At 39.3% G+C, this 19,756-nt stretch overlaps 1 protein-coding gene across 1 annotated transcript in view; it reads right to left on the reverse strand.

The window, feature by feature from the left end:
• Positions 1 to 19,756, reverse strand: part of LOC122790050 (E3 ubiquitin-protein ligase TRIM71-like) — a 140,919-nt gene that overhangs the window by 84,742 nt on the left and 36,421 nt on the right. The window contains exon 2 of the mRNA XM_044057617.1: positions 17,714 to 17,881. Within this exon, the coding sequence (XP_043913552.1) occupies positions 17,714 to 17,881 (168 nt within the window). The remainder of the gene's footprint in view (positions 1 to 17,713; positions 17,882 to 19,756) is intronic.

A 19,756-nucleotide genomic window follows, 5' to 3' on the forward strand; every position in this document is an offset into this window, starting at 1 on the left:
CTGTCATTCGATAGGTAACTCCTTCAGGACAGCATATTAAAACACATGTTGTCTACTGTGACTGCTGTCATTCGATAGGTAACTCCTTAAGTACAGCATATTAAAACACATGTTGTCTGCTGTGACTGCTGTCATTTGATAGGTAACTCCTTAAGGACAGCATATTAAAACACATGTTGTGTGCTGTGACTGCTGACATTTGATAGGTAACTCCTTCAGGACAGCATATTAAAACACATGTTGTCTGCTGTGACTGCTGTCATTCGATAGGTAACTCCTTCAGGACAGCATATTAAAACACATGTTGTGTGCTGTGACTGCTGACATTTGATAGGTAACTCCTTCAGGACAGCATATTAAAACACATGTCTGCTGTGACTGCTGTCATTCGATAGGTAACTCCTTCAGGACAGCATATTAAAACACATGTTGTGTGCTGTGACTGCTGTCATTCGATAGGTAACTCCTTCAGGACAGCATATTAAAACACATGTTGTCTGCTGTGACTGCTGTCATTTGATAGGTAACTCCTTCAGGACAGCATATTAAAACACATGTTGTCTACTGTGACTGCTGTCATTCGATAGGTAACTCCTTAAGTACAGCATATTAAAACACATGTTGTCTGCTGTGACTGCTGTCATTCGATAGGTAACTCCTTCAGGACAGCATATTAAAACACATGTTGTCTACTGTGACTGCTGTCATTCGATAGGTAACTCCTTAAGGACAGCGTATTAAAACACATGTTGTCTACTGTGACTGCTGTCATTTGATAGGTAACTCCTTAAGTACAGCATATTAAAACACATGTGCTGTGACTGCTGTCATTTGATAGGTAACTCCTTAAGGACAGCATATTAAAACACATGTCTACTGTGACTGCTGTCATTTGATAGGTAACTCCTTAAGGACAGCATATTAAAACACATGTTGTCTACTGTGACTGCTGTCATTTGATAGGTAACTCCTTAAGTACAGCATATTAAAACACATGTTGTCTACTGTGACTGCTGTCATTTGATAGGTAACTCCTTAAGTACAGCATATTAAAACACATGTTGTCTGCTGTGACTGCTGACATTCGATAGGTAACTCCTTAAGGACAGCGTATTAAAACACATGTTGTCTACTGTGACTGCTGTCATTCGATAGGTAACTCCTTAAGTACAGCATATTAAAACACATGTCTACTGTGACTGCTGTCATTTGATAGGTAACTCCTTAAGTACAGCATATTAAAACACATGTTGTCTACTGTGACTGCTGTCATTTGATAGGTAACTCCTTAAGTACAGCATATTAAAACACATGTTGTCTGCTGTGACTGCTGACATTCGATAGGTAACTCCTTAAGTACAGCATATTAAAACACATGTTGTCTGCTGTGACTGCTGCCATTCGATAGGTAACTCCTTAAGGACAGCATATTAAAACACATGTTGTCTACTGTGACTGCTGTCATTTGATAGGTAACTCCTTAAGTACAGCATATTAAAACACATGTTGTCTGCTGTGACTGCTGCCATTCGATAGGTAACTCCTTAAGTACAGCATATTAAAACACATGTTGTCTACTGTGACTGCTGTCATTTGATAGGTAACTCCTTAAGTACAGCATATTAAAACACATGTTGTCTACTGTGACTGCTGTCATTCGATAGGTAACTCCTTCAGGACAGCATATTAAAACACATGTTGTCTACTGTGACTGCTGTCATTTGATAGGTAACTCCTTAAGTACAGCATATTAAAACACGTGTTGTCTGCTGTGACTGCTGTCATTCGATAGGTAACTCCTTCAGGACAGCAAATTAAAACACATGTCTACTGTGACTGCTGTCATTTGATAGGTAACTAAAACACATGTCTACTGTGACTGCTGTCATTTGATAGGTAACTCCTTCAGGACAGCGTATTAAAACACATGTTGTCTGCTGTGACTGCTGTCATTCGATAGGTAACTCCTTCAGGACAGCATATTAAAACACATGTTGTCTGCTGTGACTGCTGCCATTCGATAGGTAACTCCTTCAGGACAGCATATTAAAACACATGTTGTCTGCTGTGACTGCTGTCATTCGATAGGTAACTCCTTCAGGACAGCATATTAAAACACATGTTGTCTGCTGTGACTGCTGTCATTCGATAGGTAACTCCTTAAGGACAGCATATTAAAACACATGTCTGCTGTGACTGCTGCCATTCGATAGGTAACCCCTTAAGTACAGCATATTAAAACACATGTCTGCTGTGACTGCTGTCATTCGATAGGTAACTCCTTCAGGACAGCATATTAAAACACATGTTGTCTGCTGTGACTGCTGACATTTGATAGGTAACTCCTTCAGGACAGCATATTAAAACACATGTTGCCTGCTGTGACTGCTGACATTCGATAGGTAACTCCTTCAGGACAGCATATTAAAACACATGTTGTCTGCTGTGACTGCTGTCATTTGATAGGTAACTCCTTCAGGACAGCATATTAAAACACATGTTGTCTACTGTGACTGCTGTCATTCGATAGGTAACTCCTTAAGGACAGCATATTAAAACACGTGTTGTCTGCTGTGACTGCTGTCATTCGATAGGTAACTCCTTCAGGACAGCGTATTAAAACACGTGTTGTGTGCTGTGACTGCTGTCATTTGATAGGTAACTCCTTCAGGACAGCATATTAAAACACATGTTGTCTACTGTGACTGCTGTCATTCGATAGGTAACTCCTTCAGGACAGCATATTAAAACACATGTTGTCTGCTGTGACTGCTGTCATTCGATAGGTAACTCCTTCAGGACAGCGTATTAAAACACATGTTGTCTGCTGTGACTGCTGTCATTCGATAGGTAACTCCTTCAGGACAGCATATTAAAACACATGTTGTGTGCTGTGACTGCTGACATTCGATAGGTAACTCCTTAAGTACAGCATATTAAAACACATGTTGTCTGCTGTGACTGCTGCCATTCGATAGGTAACTCCTTCAGGACAGCATATTAAAACACATGTTGTCTGCTGTGACTGCTGCCATTCGATAGGTAACTCCTTAAGTACAGCATATTAAAACACATGTTGTCTGCTGTGACTGCTGCCATTCGATAGGTAACTCCTTCAGGACAGCATATTAAAACACATGTTGTCTGCTGTGACTGCTGCCATTCGATAGGTAACTCCTTAAGGACAGCATATTAAAACACATGTTGTGTGCTGTGACTGCTGTCATTCGATAGGTAACTCCTTCAGGACAGCATATTAAAACACATGTTGTGTGCTGTGACTGCTGTCATTCGATAGGTAACTCCTTCAGGACAGCATATTAAACACATGTTGTGTGCTGTGACTGCTGTCATTCGATAGGTAACTCCTTAAGGACAGCATATTAAAACACATGTTGTGTGCTGTGACTGCTGTCATTCGATAGGTAACTCCTTCAGGACAGCATATTAAAACACATGTTGTCTGCTGTGACTGCTGTCATTCGATAGGTAACTCCTTCAGGACAGCGTATTAAAACACATGTCTGCTGTGACTGCTGTCATTCGATAGGTAACTCCTTCAGGACAGCATATTAAAACACATGTGTGCTGTGACTGCTGTCATTCGATAGGTAACTCCTTCAGGACAGCATATTAAACACATGTTGTGTGCTGTGACTGCTGTCATTCGATAGGTAACTCCTTAAGGACAGCATATTAAAACACATGTTGTCTGCTGTGACTGCTGTCATTCGATAGGTAACTCCTTCAGGACAGCATATTAAAACACATGTTGTCTGCTGTGACTGCTGTCATTCGATAGGTAACTCCTTCAGGACAGCATATTAAAACACATGTTGTGTGCTGTGACTGCTGACATTCGATAGGTAACTCCTTAAGGACAGCATATTAAAACACATGTTGTCTGCTGTGACTGCTGTCATTCGATAGGTAACTCCTTAAGGACAGCATATTAAAACACATGTTGTCTGCTGTGACTGCTGTCATTCGATAGGTAACTCCTTAAGGACAGCATATTAAAACACATGTTGTCTGCTGTGACTGCTGTCATTCGATAGGTAACTCCTTAAGTACAGCATATTAAAACACATGTTGTGTGCTGTGACTGCTGTCATTCGATAGGTAACTCCTTAAGTACAGCATATTAAAACACATGTTGTGTGCTGTGACTGCTGTCATTCGATAGGTAACTCCTTCAGGACAGCATATTAAAACACATGTTGTCTGCTGTGACTGCTGTCATTCGATAGGTAACTCCTTAAGGACAGCATATTAAAACACGTGTTGTGTGCTGTGACTGCTGTCATTCGATAGGTAACTCCTTAAGGACAGCATATTAAAACACATGTTGTCTGCTGTGACTGCTGTCATTCGATAGGTAACTCCTTCAGGACAGCATATTAAAACACATGTTGTCTGCTGTGACTGCTGTCATTCGATAGGTAACTCCTTCAGGACAGCGTATTAAAACACATGTTGTGTGCTGTGACTGCTGTCATTCGATAGGTAACTCCTTCAGGACAGCATATTAAACACATGTTGTGTGCTGTGACTGCTGTCATTCGATAGGTAACTCCTTCAGGACAGCATATTAAAACACATGTCTGCTGTGACTGCTGTCATTCGATAGGTAACTCCTTCAGGACAGCGTATTAAAACACATGTTGTGTGCTGTGACTGCTGTCATTCGATAGGTAACTCCTTAAGGACAGCATATTAAAACACATGTTGTCCGCTGTGACTGCTGTCATTCGATAGGTAACTCCTTCAGGACAGCATATTAAAACACATGTCTGCTGTGAGTGCTGTCATTCGATAGGTAACTCCTTAAGGACAGCATATTAAAACACATGTTGTCTGCTGTGACTGCTGACATTCGATAGGTAACTCCTTAAGGACAGCATATTAAAACACATGTTGTCTGCTGTGACTGCTGTCATTCGATAGGTAACTCCTTAAGGACAGCATATTAAAACACATGTTGTCTGCTGTGACTGCTGTCATTCGATAGGTAACTCCTTAAGGACAGCATATTAAAACACATGTTGTCTGCTGTGACTGCTGTCATTCGATAGGTAACTCCTTAAGTACAGCATATTAAAACACATGTTGTGTGCTGTGACTGCTGTCATTCGATAGGTAACTCCTTCAGGACAGCATATTAAAACACATGTTGTCTGCTGTGACTGCTGTCATTCGATAGGTAACTCCTTAAGGACAGCATATTAAAACACGTGTTGTGTGCTGTGACTGCTGTCATTCGATAGGTAACTCCTTAAGGACAGCATATTAAAACACATGTTGTCTACTGTGACTGCTGTCATTTGATAGGTAACTCCTTAAGTACAGCGTATTAAAACACATGTTGTGTGCTGTGACTGCTGTCATTCGATAGGTAACTCCTTCAGGACAGCATATTAAAACACGTGTTGTGTGCTGTGACTGCTGTCATTCGATAGGTAACTCCTTCAGGACAGCATATTAAAACACATGTTGTCTGCTGTGACTGCTGCCATTCGATAGGTAACTCCTTAAGTACAGCATATTAAAACACATGTTGTCTGCTGTGACTGCTGCCATTCGATAGGTAACTCCTTAAGGACAGCATATTAAAACACATGTTGTCTGCTGTGACTGCTGTCATTCGATAGGTAACTCCTTAAGGACAGCATATTAAAACACATGTTGTGTGCTGTGACTGCTGTCATTCGATAGGTAACTCCTTCAGGACAGCATATTAAAACACATGTTGTGTGCTGTGACTGCTGTCATTCGATAGGTAACTCCTTCAGGACAGCATATTAAAACACATGTTGTCTGCTGTGACTGCTGTCATTCGATAGGTAACTCCTTCAGGACAGCATATTAAAACACATGTTGTGTGCTGTGACTGCTGTCATTCGATAGGTAACTCCTTAAGTACAGCATATTAAAACACATGTTGTGTGCTGTGACTGCTGCCATTCGATAGGTAACTCCTTAAGGACAGCATATTAAAACACATGTTGTGTGCTGTGACTGCTGACATTCGATAGGTAACTCCTTCAGGACAGCATATTAAAACACATGTTGTGTGCTGTGACTGCTGCCATTCGATAGGTAACTCCTTAAGGACAGCATATTAAAACACATGTGTGCTGTGACTGCTGACATTCGATAGGTAACTCCTTCAGGACAGCATATTAAAACACATGTTGTGTGCTGTGACTGCTGCCATTCGATAGGTAACTCCTTCAGGACAGCGTATTAAAACACATGTTGTCTGCTGTGACTGCTGCCATTTGATAGGTAACTCCTTCAGGACAGCGTATTAAAACACATGTTGTCTGCTGTGACTGCTGCCATTTGATAGGTAACTCCTTCAGGACAGCGTATTAAAACACATGTTGTCTGCTGTGACTGCTGTCATTCGATAGGTAACTCCTTCAGGACAGCGTATTAAAACACATGTTGTGTGCTGTAACTGCTGACATTCGATAGGTAACTCCTTAAGGACATAATCTTCATATTCTGTACTTACTTTCCTGTTAATTCTCCTCCCCATATTTCCATGCACCAAAAGCCTATAAACTGTTGTAGTAATAAACCTGCCAGATACGGACATAACCATTCAAATGTTGTAGAAATCTGCTGTTAAAGCTGTGTAGGTGTCATATATTTAGTCAGCCCTCAAATAATAACAATTGTCTTCGAAGGGTAGCAGCTGTATTCTGTATATGTGACACCCTTTGATTAGGACTGACTGCATTTTATATGCCTATAGCCCACATCACGACTCAAAGGAGACTTTGGACAAGTCCACTTACCTGTTAAATTAAAAATATCACATATGTTTACTGTATTTGTGTGTGTATATGAGAGAATGTATGGTTGGAGAATAAAACTCTAAGGAAGGTCCTGCTTTGTGAACTTCTAGGTTAAGGGAGGGCTGAATTAGGACAACATATGGGGAAAACACCATTCTTCCAAACACGTGAGGACTGAGGTTTCAGGATGGGAATTGGAAAAGCTTAAGAATTCCCTTGCAGAAATGACCCCTGACCCACTGCTGATACCTTGAACTTTTACTTCTGAGCAACACATATCTGCTCCAATACCAGATGCCTGGTGTCAACGCCATGGCCTCAAGCTCAATGCCAAAAAGTGCATTGTCATCCCCTTTGGTAAAAACTCTGTACCCATGAACTCCAACATAGGCGGTAATATACTTAACACCAAAAGTGTGATAAGAGACCTTGGGGCACAGATGGACAGTAGTCTCTCCTTTGATAATCACATTGCCACAGTAGTCAGGAAATCCTTCTACGTGGCACACCTCATCACAAAAGGTTTCTCATCCAGAAAAAAAGAGGTCATTGTTCCCCTCTACTCATCACTCATTAGACCCATTATAGAGTACAACGCCCCATTTGGTATGTACCTCACAAGACATCTACAACAACTGGAAAGGCCGCAGAAATACCTCACAAAGAGGATTACTGGCCTCAAACAGATGCCCTATGCAGACGGTCTCAAAAAACTCCAGCTTTACTCCGTTGCATATCGCCCACTCAGAGGTGATCTCTGCCTAACATATAACGCTATGTCAAGCCCAGAGCTGTTGGACATGCTCCACTTAAAGAAATCCCAATCCCTCCGAGCTACACGCTCTAGGGACCTAAATGTTGTCACCACAATAAACAGAACATGCCGGAGGGATAGATTCCTGTCCCAGAGACTTCCCATACTCTGGAATAAACTACCTATATCAAACAAAGCTCATCATTAGCACTCCAAGAAAAATATTGATGACTGATGGGAAATAGGAAATTCACCCCGGGGATCACCTCTGTAGCTCTGCTTGACAGTGGCACAGGAAAATAATTTTCTTGGGTGGCAAAAGCCAGGGTACCTTTTTGGCTGGGCTTGTATAGGCCCCAGGGCCGATAGCCTAGTACCTACCTATGAACCCAAGAACCTGCAGAATGCTGCCACCATGGCCTTTGTGGCTGGGTCAACCAAGGCTGCTGCCGATTTCATACTTGCTTCCAACAAGTAGAGACGTCCTCACTTGTACTACTAATTCTACTGTTCCGTATAAAGAGAGATAAATGCAAGTCAGCAAAAAGTATTTATCAAGTTGTGGAAGTGGACATGAGCAATCTAGTGAAGGGGCAGCTATGAAAATCAGTTTCAGATGGATCCTTCCAGGAAAAGCAAGAATCAAACCATCTGTGCAATGTATCTGCAAATAAACCAGCTAATACTTCAGTCAAAGAATGCACAGAAGGTACTTTAAACTTCCATAAGGCCCAAGTAAAATAGCAATTACACAATCTCTCTTTTTCTGGGGAGGGATAGTGGGCATGCAGCAACTATCAGAATTTCAAGCATTAAAGAGATAGTCAGTAAAAAAATTACAATTTATGATCTATGTAGTAAAACCCCTGGGTGGTAAGTGGCTGATGATGGCTTACCTATTCTGGATGAGTGGTTAGAACACATCATACTAATACATCAACCACAAGTTCAACTACAGGTTTAGGTGCTATGTGAAAGGACTGGACACAGATGATGTGCCAAGGAAGGTTTCACTCTCTAAGCTGTGGTCATTTGCTCAATTGTTTGGAACACAGCAGATATTGCTCACTATGGTGCTGCATACACGGGGGGAGGTCAAAAGCAGTAGTAATTCTGACTCTGTACAAGATGACTGCCTGCAATCCTTCACTTTTGCCTACTGTGTTTGGTATCTTTAGACCAGACAGACGTTGAAGAACAATAGCGTTAAAAGGGGACAGGGTTTCAATGGTCACTGGGAAAGCAGACAGCCCAAAAACAACATTAAATATGAATTTATTATAAGAAGCAAAATCAACAAAATTGGTAAAAGAATAACTTCAAAGGAGGCAGTGTTTGGAAGGCAAGTTCAAGATGGTCGAGTGGTCCAAGAGTGATGCCAAAAGATTTCAGAATGCTCACAGCACAGAGTGCAAAGGTCAGTTACGGAAACCTCAAAACCCAACACACACACCAGTGCTGGCAATGGTCAAAAACAACGCAATATGTATCAGTAATCAAAATCAATAGAAAATGGGCTGGGCTAGACAGAATTTACATTTCACAGGAACACGTGCATTTAATTGAAGGTCTTGATATGCACCCAATAACTATTGCAGATCACGCACCAAAAACTAAAATAAAACCGGGTTCCTATTAGAACGAAGAAAACGCATTTTGTTGAATGCGTTTCCGTCGACACATGTAGGGTGAACAGGCAAAACAGCAAAGTGGCTGTTCAGTGAATTCTTTCCCTGGGAAAGAAGTCGCTTGACCGCTTCGTTGCTTTGCCTGTTCTGAAGTGTAGTGTGGTCCCTTGTCTGGTATAGCTCCTGAGCGTGAATGTGCAACAGTTACTGACCTTAGGGTTAGGGTGCGGGTTAAGGTAAGTGCATATGTTTTAACATGTTCACTGTTTTTTTTTCGTTAGATGTATGGTTGGGTTATGTGTACATGTGTATTTAGTTGTTTACTGATTTTTTTGGGGGGGGTATAATTAGGGTTAGGGTATGTGTGTAGGTGTTTGGAAGTGTTTAATGTTTTTTTTGGGGGTTGGAACAGCGATTTCTTTCCCTAGGAAAGAAATCGCTGTTCTGTGGTTTCGACATTTTCAGCTTTCGCTGAATATGTGTCGATTAAACACCGTTCGCTGTTTTCAGAGTTCGGTGTTTTAATATAAACCCAATATATCCACAGGGTACTGAAATAAAAATGCATTTTCCCACCTAACTTAAGGAATGGGTAGTGGAGATTATACAGGAGTTATATGAGAGGATAGTTTGAAAATATAGCTAGGGAGTGGGATAAAATTAAGGTGGAGTTTAAAAATAATGTGGAAATAAAAGAAAGGGAGCTATGGTTAAGAAGTAACAAGAATTATTTAGAAGGGCTAACAAGTATTCCAGAATAGGGGGAATTTCACAGAACAACAGGATGATCAACTGCAGAATGCTAGGCGGAAAATACGGGATTACCTTGATATTTGCTGTTAAGCAACTATTTTTTGATAACACAATAGCACAAAATCTTTTAGCACAACAACTCAGGCAACAGAAAGTAGAAAAGGCTTTTGCCAAGCTTAGGGATCCTATAACAAGGAAGATGACATCCTGCACAGGTATTAGAAACATTTCAGAAATTCTATAAAGTGCGCACAAAGCAGAGAAATATGGAAATCAAGAAACAGTACAAAGACAAATGTTTATTTAAACATGCCCAGGTTAGTGGTAGAGGAGACTCGATTACTAGCAGCTGAGGTAGGAGGAGATGGCATCTAACCAGTCTACAGAAAAGTCCCCAGGAATTGAGGGTATTCCTGTGGAAGTTTGGAAGCTAGGAGGGAAAAGACTGGAAGATCTAGAACGTTTTAACAGTATTTTAAGAGGAGGAGCGGTACCACTATCCTGGAAAAAGGCAGTGGTAGCTGTAATACCAAGAGGGTAAAGATCCAGCAGACACAGCTTCATACAGACATATTCAATACAAAATCGTGATTATAAACTGTTAGTGTCTATAATGACTAAAAGAATATCAAAAGTAATGCCAAAATTGAATGCAGAGAAAGCCTTTGACAGAGTAAACTGGGACTTTATGAGCATTTCCTGAAAAAAATATGGTTGATTAGGAGGATATATGAGAGAACGGAGGTGAAAACTAAAGTGGATGGGGTCCTCTCTAATAATTTACTGCTTGAGCAGAGGAACCAGACAGGGTTTGTTATTTGCATTTTATTTAGAACCACTGGCAAAGAAAATAAGGGACTCAGAAATTCAAGAATATAATCAATACGGTAGTCAAGAAAATCTGACTGTATTTGCAGATATTACTTTGTGGTGGTGCTGCGGTAGCGTTATCGCCTCATAGCAAGACGTTGTCCTGTTAGATTCTCAGCTAGAGCGTCTTTTCTGTGGAGACGTACGTGAATGGGGCATGCCTTCATTGAAGGTTGTGCATCAGGGCTGGTCCGGTACGTAAAAATCCACTACCAATCATTAGCAGACTGGAGTTCCGCTTTGGCGACCCCTAACCGGGAAAAGCCGAAAGACACAAACAAACTTTATACCTGACAAAACCAAAAAGAGACATTACAGTGTTGTGGAACATTTTGAGACAGTTTCAAATCTCGTTGGGATACAAAATTAATGGAGCTAAAACAAAGGCAATAGCAGTAAATTATGTAGCCCCATATGAATTGGTTCAGCAATACCAATGTTCATGGGGACATGAAGTACTTAGGAGTATGGATTAAAAATTATTCTAGTGCGGCAGCTAAGGATATGTGAAGAGAGACTAAACAAAACGCAGCTAAGGATATGTGAAGAGAGATTAAACAAAACATAATACAAAAACTGAGAAAATGGAAGCTGTTATATGGATATGGCTAGTAAGATACAAGCAGTTAAAATGGTTTTTAGTCCCATTAGTTTTATATTCCACGGTGGTACAGCGGTACCGTTGTTACCTCACAGCAAGAGGTTCTCGGCTTGGTTTGGGAGTGCCTTCTGTGTGGAGTCTGCATGTCCTCCCCGCGGTTGGGTAGCGTTCGAAAGAAATGCGTGCGTAAAATGGGCGTGCCTTCGTTGAAGGTTGGGCATCGAGCTGGCACCTCAGCATTTCGTAAACATCTACTGCCAATCATTAGCGGACCAGAGTTCCACTGTGGCAACCCCTTACCAGGAAAAAGCCAAAAGACAGACAAACAGTCTTATACACAGGCTAGGCATATTTTTATTAAGCAGGAGAGAAGTTATGGGTAGCAGTTAATAAAGAGTTGAAGAACTTTATCTGGGAGGGGAAGACAGCAACAGTCAAGTGGGATGAGCTGATCCTTCAAGAAGAACAGAGTGGACTGGGATTACCCAATTTGAAGGGGTATTTCAGAGTTGCACAGTTAAGGCTCATATACATAGCACAAGCAGAAAACTATAATTCAAAGTGGAAAGGACTGATGATGAAACAGTGGGAAGCTCATGAAAAGGCTGGCGTTTTAGATGCAGGCCTTCAAGGAGTATGATAATTATAAAGAATATTACATCTATAAAGTAGCAGAAAGACTAAACCAACACAGGAAGGGAGAAAGGAGATTCTCCTGATGGGGATGACTGCAACTAGGGATATAGACAAAAGGCAAGAGGGGTCTGGAAATTACTGGAGAAAACTGGCAAAGGAACCAAGGTACTGGGAGCAAATAACTAGAGAGGGAAAAATACATTCTTGGCGTCTTCCCATTCTATTTGGACTGAAGATTAGAGGTTGCCTTCTCTATCAAGGAGTGATATCAGAATATAGACAAAATGTCCACAGTAACTGCAAAAACGCTGATGTACCACTCACCTTTTGCACAGCAATAATAAAAAGCAACACCAGCCTGATGTAAATCCACGTACAAACGATTTTAATAAAAACTGAAAAGGTTGAGCGCTTTCACTCGCATCACACGAGCTTCATCAGAACAAATAAAAATTCAAATCCAACAGTTTAAATATCAGTGGGTTGGCGCCAAAAATTCAGAAGTTCAAATCTTAAAGTTGTAACGCATTTCCAATGCTTAAGTACACAAAAGCAGTCAACAATATATGGAATTGAATTACCCTAATTAATAATAAAATATAATATGTAATAAAATACATTACACTAAATCTGATGTAAATATTGTTACGATGTTACATAATATACAAATAATGTTGAGAAATGATGTTAAAAAATAATGTTAAAAAGTAACAAGCTTAGCTTCTCAGCATTAAAACAGGTTTTACAGAAATGTAATCATTGATACCTGGTGCAGTCATAGCATCAGTATATAACTGCCACCAGTAGTCTTTATATGCCAGCAAGTTCTTAATATTCCCACCCCTAGGGTCAGTTTTAATGACATCCAAAATGGCAAATTTAAAGTAGTGTTCCACACCTTCCTTACTGATGTGCCTATATAGTGCATTTTTTGTGTCCTTTGTTTTGATGCTATAACCATGAGCATATATTCTCTTTTTGAACTGTCTTTGTGTTCTCCCTATATAATAAGCAGGACAAATCATGCACTTAGCCATATAAATAAGCATATTAGTTCTACAGTTCCCTTTTTTAAAACTGACAGAGGTCTTATTAATGTTTTCCAAAATTAAATTGCTCACTTCAAAGATGTCCTTACACTGATTGCAAGCCCCACACTTCCTAGTGTGTGAATCAACAGTTGGGTTGGTCCTAGATCCATTTTCAAAATAGTATTTCAAACTCCTGCCCATTTTATGGACAAAATAGGGTCTTGGACCAAGGATGGTCATTATGTCCTGGTCAGTAAAACATAAATCCCAGTACTTGATCATAATATTTTTAACAGCATGTGTATGTGGACCAAATTCTAATATACATGCCCTATTGAACTTAATGGTATCTGTAATAAGTCTGTTCTTTAATATTTGGCTCAGTATCGTTGTTGCTGTTTAGTCCCAACAGTGGAGTGTATTTTTTTCCCCACTCTTCTATAACATATTGACTAGTGTTCAACAACATTTTCTCATCATACCCCCTCTCCTTAAATAACCTGGTAATGAACGTCACCTCCTCAATCATATCCGTGCAATCAGATGTCACCCTTAATGCTCGTACAAGTTGTCCTTTAAAAATATTGTTTTTAAGTTTGTTAGGGTGATTACTACTAAATTCTAAATAAGAATTAGTAAAGGTACTCTTCCTGTGTATCCTAGATTTAAATCTACTTCCATCATATGTTATCATTGTATCTAAGTAAGCTACTCCTGTATAATTATATTCACAGGTAAATTTCAAATAGTTTGTACTGTTATTCAGATATGTGACAAACTCAGTGAAAGAACTGCTGTTACCGTTCCACAAAATTTTGATATCATCTAGATATCGGGAGTAATAAACAATATTAGCAGAGTACTTACTACCAAAAATATGAGTCTCCTCCCAATCTAGTAACACCATGTTGGCATATATGGGGGCACAAGCTGCCCCCATAGCCACACCTTGAGTTTGCCTAAACATCTCACCCTCAAAAAAGATGTAATTATGGTCAAGTACAATGCTCATTAACTCGGCCAATAGCCGAATCCTTTCCCAACTCAATTTACTGTGTTTAACCATACTGTTAGTAAAAGCAGTAATCCCTTCATTATGAGGAATGCAAGAAAACAAATCAACTATATCAATAGATGACAAAAGTAGATTTTGACATTTAGTATTAATAGGAAAATTTTTAAGGAATACCCAGGAGTCTTTCACTAGATGTTTGATGTCAGAGTAAATAGGTTTAAGAAAAGTGTCAATAACTACTCCTATGGGGAAGGTTTCAGACCTGCTCCCTGAAATGATAGGGCGAAAAGGAGGCTCTGAGATGTTTTTATGTACCTTAGGGATGCCAACAATTGTAGCCATATAAGGAGAGTCAACTGACATATACTGGTGGAGATCTTCAGAGATTCGTTGTTCCATCAAAAAATCATCCAGGTACACGTCTATCCTCCTATATGCTATATGTACTTCATTAGTTGAGACTACCTCATAATTACCTGAATTGTACAAAATATCATGTAGCATAGAACTATAAAGAAAGGCATCGAAAAGTACAATTCCTCCACCTTTATCGGGTTTCATAATACGCACACTGTTGTTCTTCCGCAACCCATTAAGTAAACTCTGTTCATCCATAGTGAGATTTCTATTCACTTTTATCTTCTTAACTGTATTTTTGTACCTATATAATTCCCTAGATACTTTGTTCTCATAAACCTGTACCAGTGAGTTGTTAACTAGTATATAACAACTTTTTTTCTTCAACAGTGTGCTGTGTTGTGATGTCAGTGCGATCACCAAACATTAAGGCTAGGTTTAACTTTCTAGTGTAAAGCTTAAGCTCACTTAGGCTATCGACTAAGTTAAAATTAGTAGTAGGTATGAATTTCATACCTTTAGAAAAAAGGCTGAAATAAGTGGTGTCCAAGTCCAAATTACAATAATTAAATATTTTGAAATTATTGTATTCAAATATTATCCCATCCTGTTTGATAACATTAAGTCCATCTACTCCATTAATATTAATTGCACTGTTTGAAATTTCACTATTTGACTTTTCACTATTTAAAATTTCTTTTTCCAACCACCCCCCTGCTTCCATTTCTGTACATTCCTTCTCCTGGGGTTTTGAAAAAAATCACTGTTATGTCCATCAAAATGATTTACATGTTGCTCATCAAATTCATTAATATGGTTGTTCCTACTTGGGTGGAAGTTCTCCCTATTACCCCATTTGTACATATCATGTCTTAAATACTGGTCAGTATCTCTGTTTACTTTTTTATTTTTCCTGTCAAATGCTTTTTTAGCCTTAAATTCTGCTGACTCAAACTGTTTGTAATATAAATTTTCCCATTGAGGGAAAGCTAAGTCTTGAGTAATAACTTGATTCATCCTTTCAACTTCAGTCATTATTTTACATAATTTAGCATCATTATGTTTAATTAAAAGCTTCATATACTCAAATCCAAAAGAGTCAAATAAAACATTAAACTCCTTCTCAATTTCACTGGTAATATCAATACCGATAGGCGCCTTGTAAAAACGCAGGCCCATAGGTACAATTTTAAGAGAAATACAGTGAGCTAGATATGCATTGTCCAGTTTCACAGCATTGGTAACATTCAGCTTTTTGCCAAACGAATAAATAATGTCCTTCAAGGTACCCTGAAGTGACATAGAATTGTTAGCAACATGTCCGTCGTCATTGTTGACAAAATTACAGTCCTTCGTGAAAAAATCTTTTAAATTGTATTTACTCTTATTTTTTTGCCCAGCTGTACCAGAAACGTTACTAGTATTTTTAACAGTACCTGTTTGTTTAGCTTGATTGATAGTGGCCTGACCATAGGTACGAATAGGTTGAGTTGTTTTGGGCTTAGTTCCTGTCCTTCTCGCTTCCTCAGTAAGATTGGCAAACGAGAAATCAAATGTAAAATCTTTAGCTTCCAACTTGTAGTGGTCGGCTCTCCCACTCGAGCATGGTAAGTCAATATCGTGCCCATGCTTTCGATTCCCTTCCTGACCGTTTGGAATGTCAGGTGAAGAAGTAGTGGGAGTAACGGCATGAAAGTCCACCTCAGAGTTGTCGACGCCAGCTCCCTTAGATGTAACGTTAATACTAGTGTTGCAGTCAAGTGGGTAATGAGAATCATTACCTAAAAAACGTTCCTCAGGCTTGCCTTTGTTAACATCTTTGCTGAACAACATCAGTAATTTCGATACCTCCCCACGTAGTGCAGTCAAGTCGGCCCGAAGTTCAGCTAACTCACTACCATGATTGGGTAAGGTAGGGCTGATAGAACTGTGAGTGGTATCCATCCACCACAACTGAAACAACGTCTTGCGTAACAGAACCAAATGTCCACAGTAACTGCAAAAACGCTGATGTACCACTTGCCTTTTGCACAGCAATAATAAAAAGCAATACCAGCCTGATGTAAATCCACGTACAAACGATTTTAATAAAAACTGAAAAGGTTGAGCGCTTTCACTCGCATCACACGAGCTAAAAATTCAAATCCAACAGTTTAAATATCAGTGGGTTGGCGCCAAAAATTCAGAAGTTCAAATCTTAAAGTTGTAACGCATTTCCAATGCTTAAGTACACAAAAGCAGTCAACAATATATGGAATTGAATTACCCTAATTAATAATAAAATATAATATGTAATAAAATACATTACACTAAATCTGATGTAAATATTGTTACGATGTTACATAATATACAAATAATGTTGAGAAATGATGTTAAAAAATAATGTTAAAAAGTAACAAGCTTAGCTTCTCAGCATTAAAACAGGTTTTACAGAAATGTAATCATTGATACCTGGTGCAGTCATAGCATCAGTATGTAGCTGCCACCAGTAGTCTTTATATGCCAGCAAGTTCTTAATATTCCCACCCCTAGGGTCAGTTTTAATGACATCCAAAATGGCAAATTTAAAATAGTGTTCCACACCTTCCTTACTGATGTGCCTATATAGTGCATTTTTTGTGTCCTTTGTTTTGATGCTATAACCATGAGCATATATTCTCTTTTTGAACTGTCTTTGTGTTCTCCCTATATAATAAGCAGGACAAATCATGCACTTAGCCATATAAATAAGCATATTAGTTCTACAGTTCCCTTTTTTAAAACTGACAGAGGTCTTATTAATGTTTTCCAAAATTAAATTGCTCACTTCAAAGATGTCCTTACACTGATTGCAAGCCCCACACTTCCTAGTGTGTGAATCAACAGTTGGGTTGGTCCTAGATCCATTTTCAAAATAGTATTTCAAACTCCTGCCCATTTTATGGACAAAATAGGGTCTTGGACCAAGGATGGTCATTATGTCCTGGTCAGTAAAACATAAATCCCAGTACTTGATCATAATATTTTTACATACATACAGAGTGCTTCCTGCCTAGCAAGCTTACTTACACTGCTCTCTAACTCCCATCTGAATGTGATGACCACTACAAAACTTTACTGTCCAGATCACTTACCATTATGTATGCAGTTTACCTAAACAAAACACATGCTGCACCATGTTTCATGATCACTGCATCTAGGCGGACCACAGAACCCAACTACCACTTAAGTCATGGTAGCTCCTCACATGATCCACTGGGCAGCCTGCCTCCATGACACATACCTTGATTGCTTGGTGTCCTTCAAAAGCCTTGGCAAGTAACTGCAGGGCGACTACCTTGGAGTCTTCAACAGCATCTTGTAAGTGCCCAAAACTATGTCCAGTGTGCTTGTCCAATGTGCATTCGCTGCAGACAGGTACTGCACAGGTATGACAATACAGCCCCATCACCTAATACAAACACACACAAAAAAATAAATACATTGGTTTTACCTTGCTACTGGATGTTTTTCTTATCAGCTATAACATACTCCAAGAAGGGAGATCAACATTACATTGATAAATACACATTTTTCATAGATGTAGTGACAAACACTCATCATTTTTAAACTTTACCTAGTTATGTTAAATGAAGGTCTTTCTCACTCCATGGAAAATGCTTCATTTCAGGTAAAACTCTATATGATATGTTCAAGCAAATCCCCAGTTCCTGCCTGTGAAAAAGCATCCTGTCAACTGTAGCCCACTTCAGACCGACTTCAATTTACTCAACTAATGACAGAATACAAGTTACCTTGTCCTAATACACAAAATCCTGGTCAAATCCAAGCCAACAATTACAGCAATCAGTCAAAGTATTTTTCAGGATCTTGCATCTAGGCCACTCGTTATAGGAATACTCCATTTTTCCTACTTCCGTTTTTTGCTGACAGATTATGAAGGTCCCTGCTTTTTTTAATGCTTATAAACCTCGTACTCTCAGCCTTGTGACCTTGGCTAGAAACCCTCTGTAGTGCTTAGGTGTTAGCAACCAGTTTTACATCAGGAGAAGGCCAAAGTGAAACCCTCCCCAAAGAACTTTTAGACTCTTATGTCAACAACAGGGATGAGCTAATTCTACTCCAGCACTACCGTACTCCAGCATTACATAAACTGGTAAGTACTTTCACTTTCAACCAGCAAAGTGCTGCTTTTATCCATTTAACTGTGGATAAGATACTTTTGAAAAACGAAAATGCTCCAGGTCTCACGACCTATGATGCAACAACCGCTAGCCTTAAACTAACTGCAGAGCTGTTACAAAGTACAAAGCCTGAAACCACAGAATAAGGACCAATACCTAGCAACTGTGTAAGAACTGAAGATTTCATCAAGTCATGCTATTTTAGCTAACCTGTTGTAAATATATTTGTACTAATTAAAGACTGAAATAACTAAGGGTCATTCAGTGGGACAAAAAACTGACAGCTTCTAGCTATTAAGACACCACTTACAGGAAAGCCACTTTATCTAAATTAGAAAAAAAAAACATTGTGTCTTGGATGAGTAATACAAAGGCTACAAAGTGCACTGGGGGTCAAAATATACAAAAAAGAAAATTATGTCAATCTGACAGGCCCTGTAAAAACCATTTCAAGCTAAAGTAAAATACAAACCAGAACACAGAGTGATTCTAATGCATTAGTAGGAGTATCAAGATGGAGTTTCCTTTAAACTTCATTTCCAATGGCCTTTGTGTGGGTTGGTCTGAATTAATACAATCCTGTTTCAGTAAAAGACAAAGTATATCTGAAAATGAAACGTCCACTGATAATATTGACTACTCAGTGGGATCAGAGTAAATACAGATGGGTAATAATGACCACATTTGTGGCATTATCTGCAAATGACTAGCTTGGCTATTTCACATCAAGTATGTTGCCTTGAAAAATGTATTTTGGATAAAGAGGCACAATACACTTCTGATACCCAAGAGAAGGCCAAAGACATCTCCGGTTTGAAGGAGGCTTGCTGGTATTCCACAGGAATCAAGTCCTCCGGCCAGTTCATCAGGCCTAATTTATCTTGTCTCCCTGCGATAAGAGAGAGCACTTATTAATTCTCTGCCCACTCCCCACTACCATAAGAAATCACCGAACTGACCTTCATTTGAATAAATGCTTTTTAAGCTCCTAAAGACTTAAAAAGCAATCATTAAAAAAGTCAAGTTAAATAAAAAATTAAACATCGTTACACTAGAGATGAAAATTGGAAAGACTTGCCACTCCAATGGCCTACTTGACACAGATTAGATTAGTGGCTTGGTTAACTGACGGAGCAGCAGGG

The sequence above is a fragment of the Protopterus annectens genome, chromosome 15.part0 (genome assembly GCF_019279795.1).
Source record: "Protopterus annectens isolate FY-2018-M chromosome 15.part0, PAN1.0, whole genome shotgun sequence".
In the NCBI taxonomy this organism is placed as follows: Eukaryota; Metazoa; Chordata; order Ceratodontiformes; family Protopteridae; genus Protopterus; species Protopterus annectens.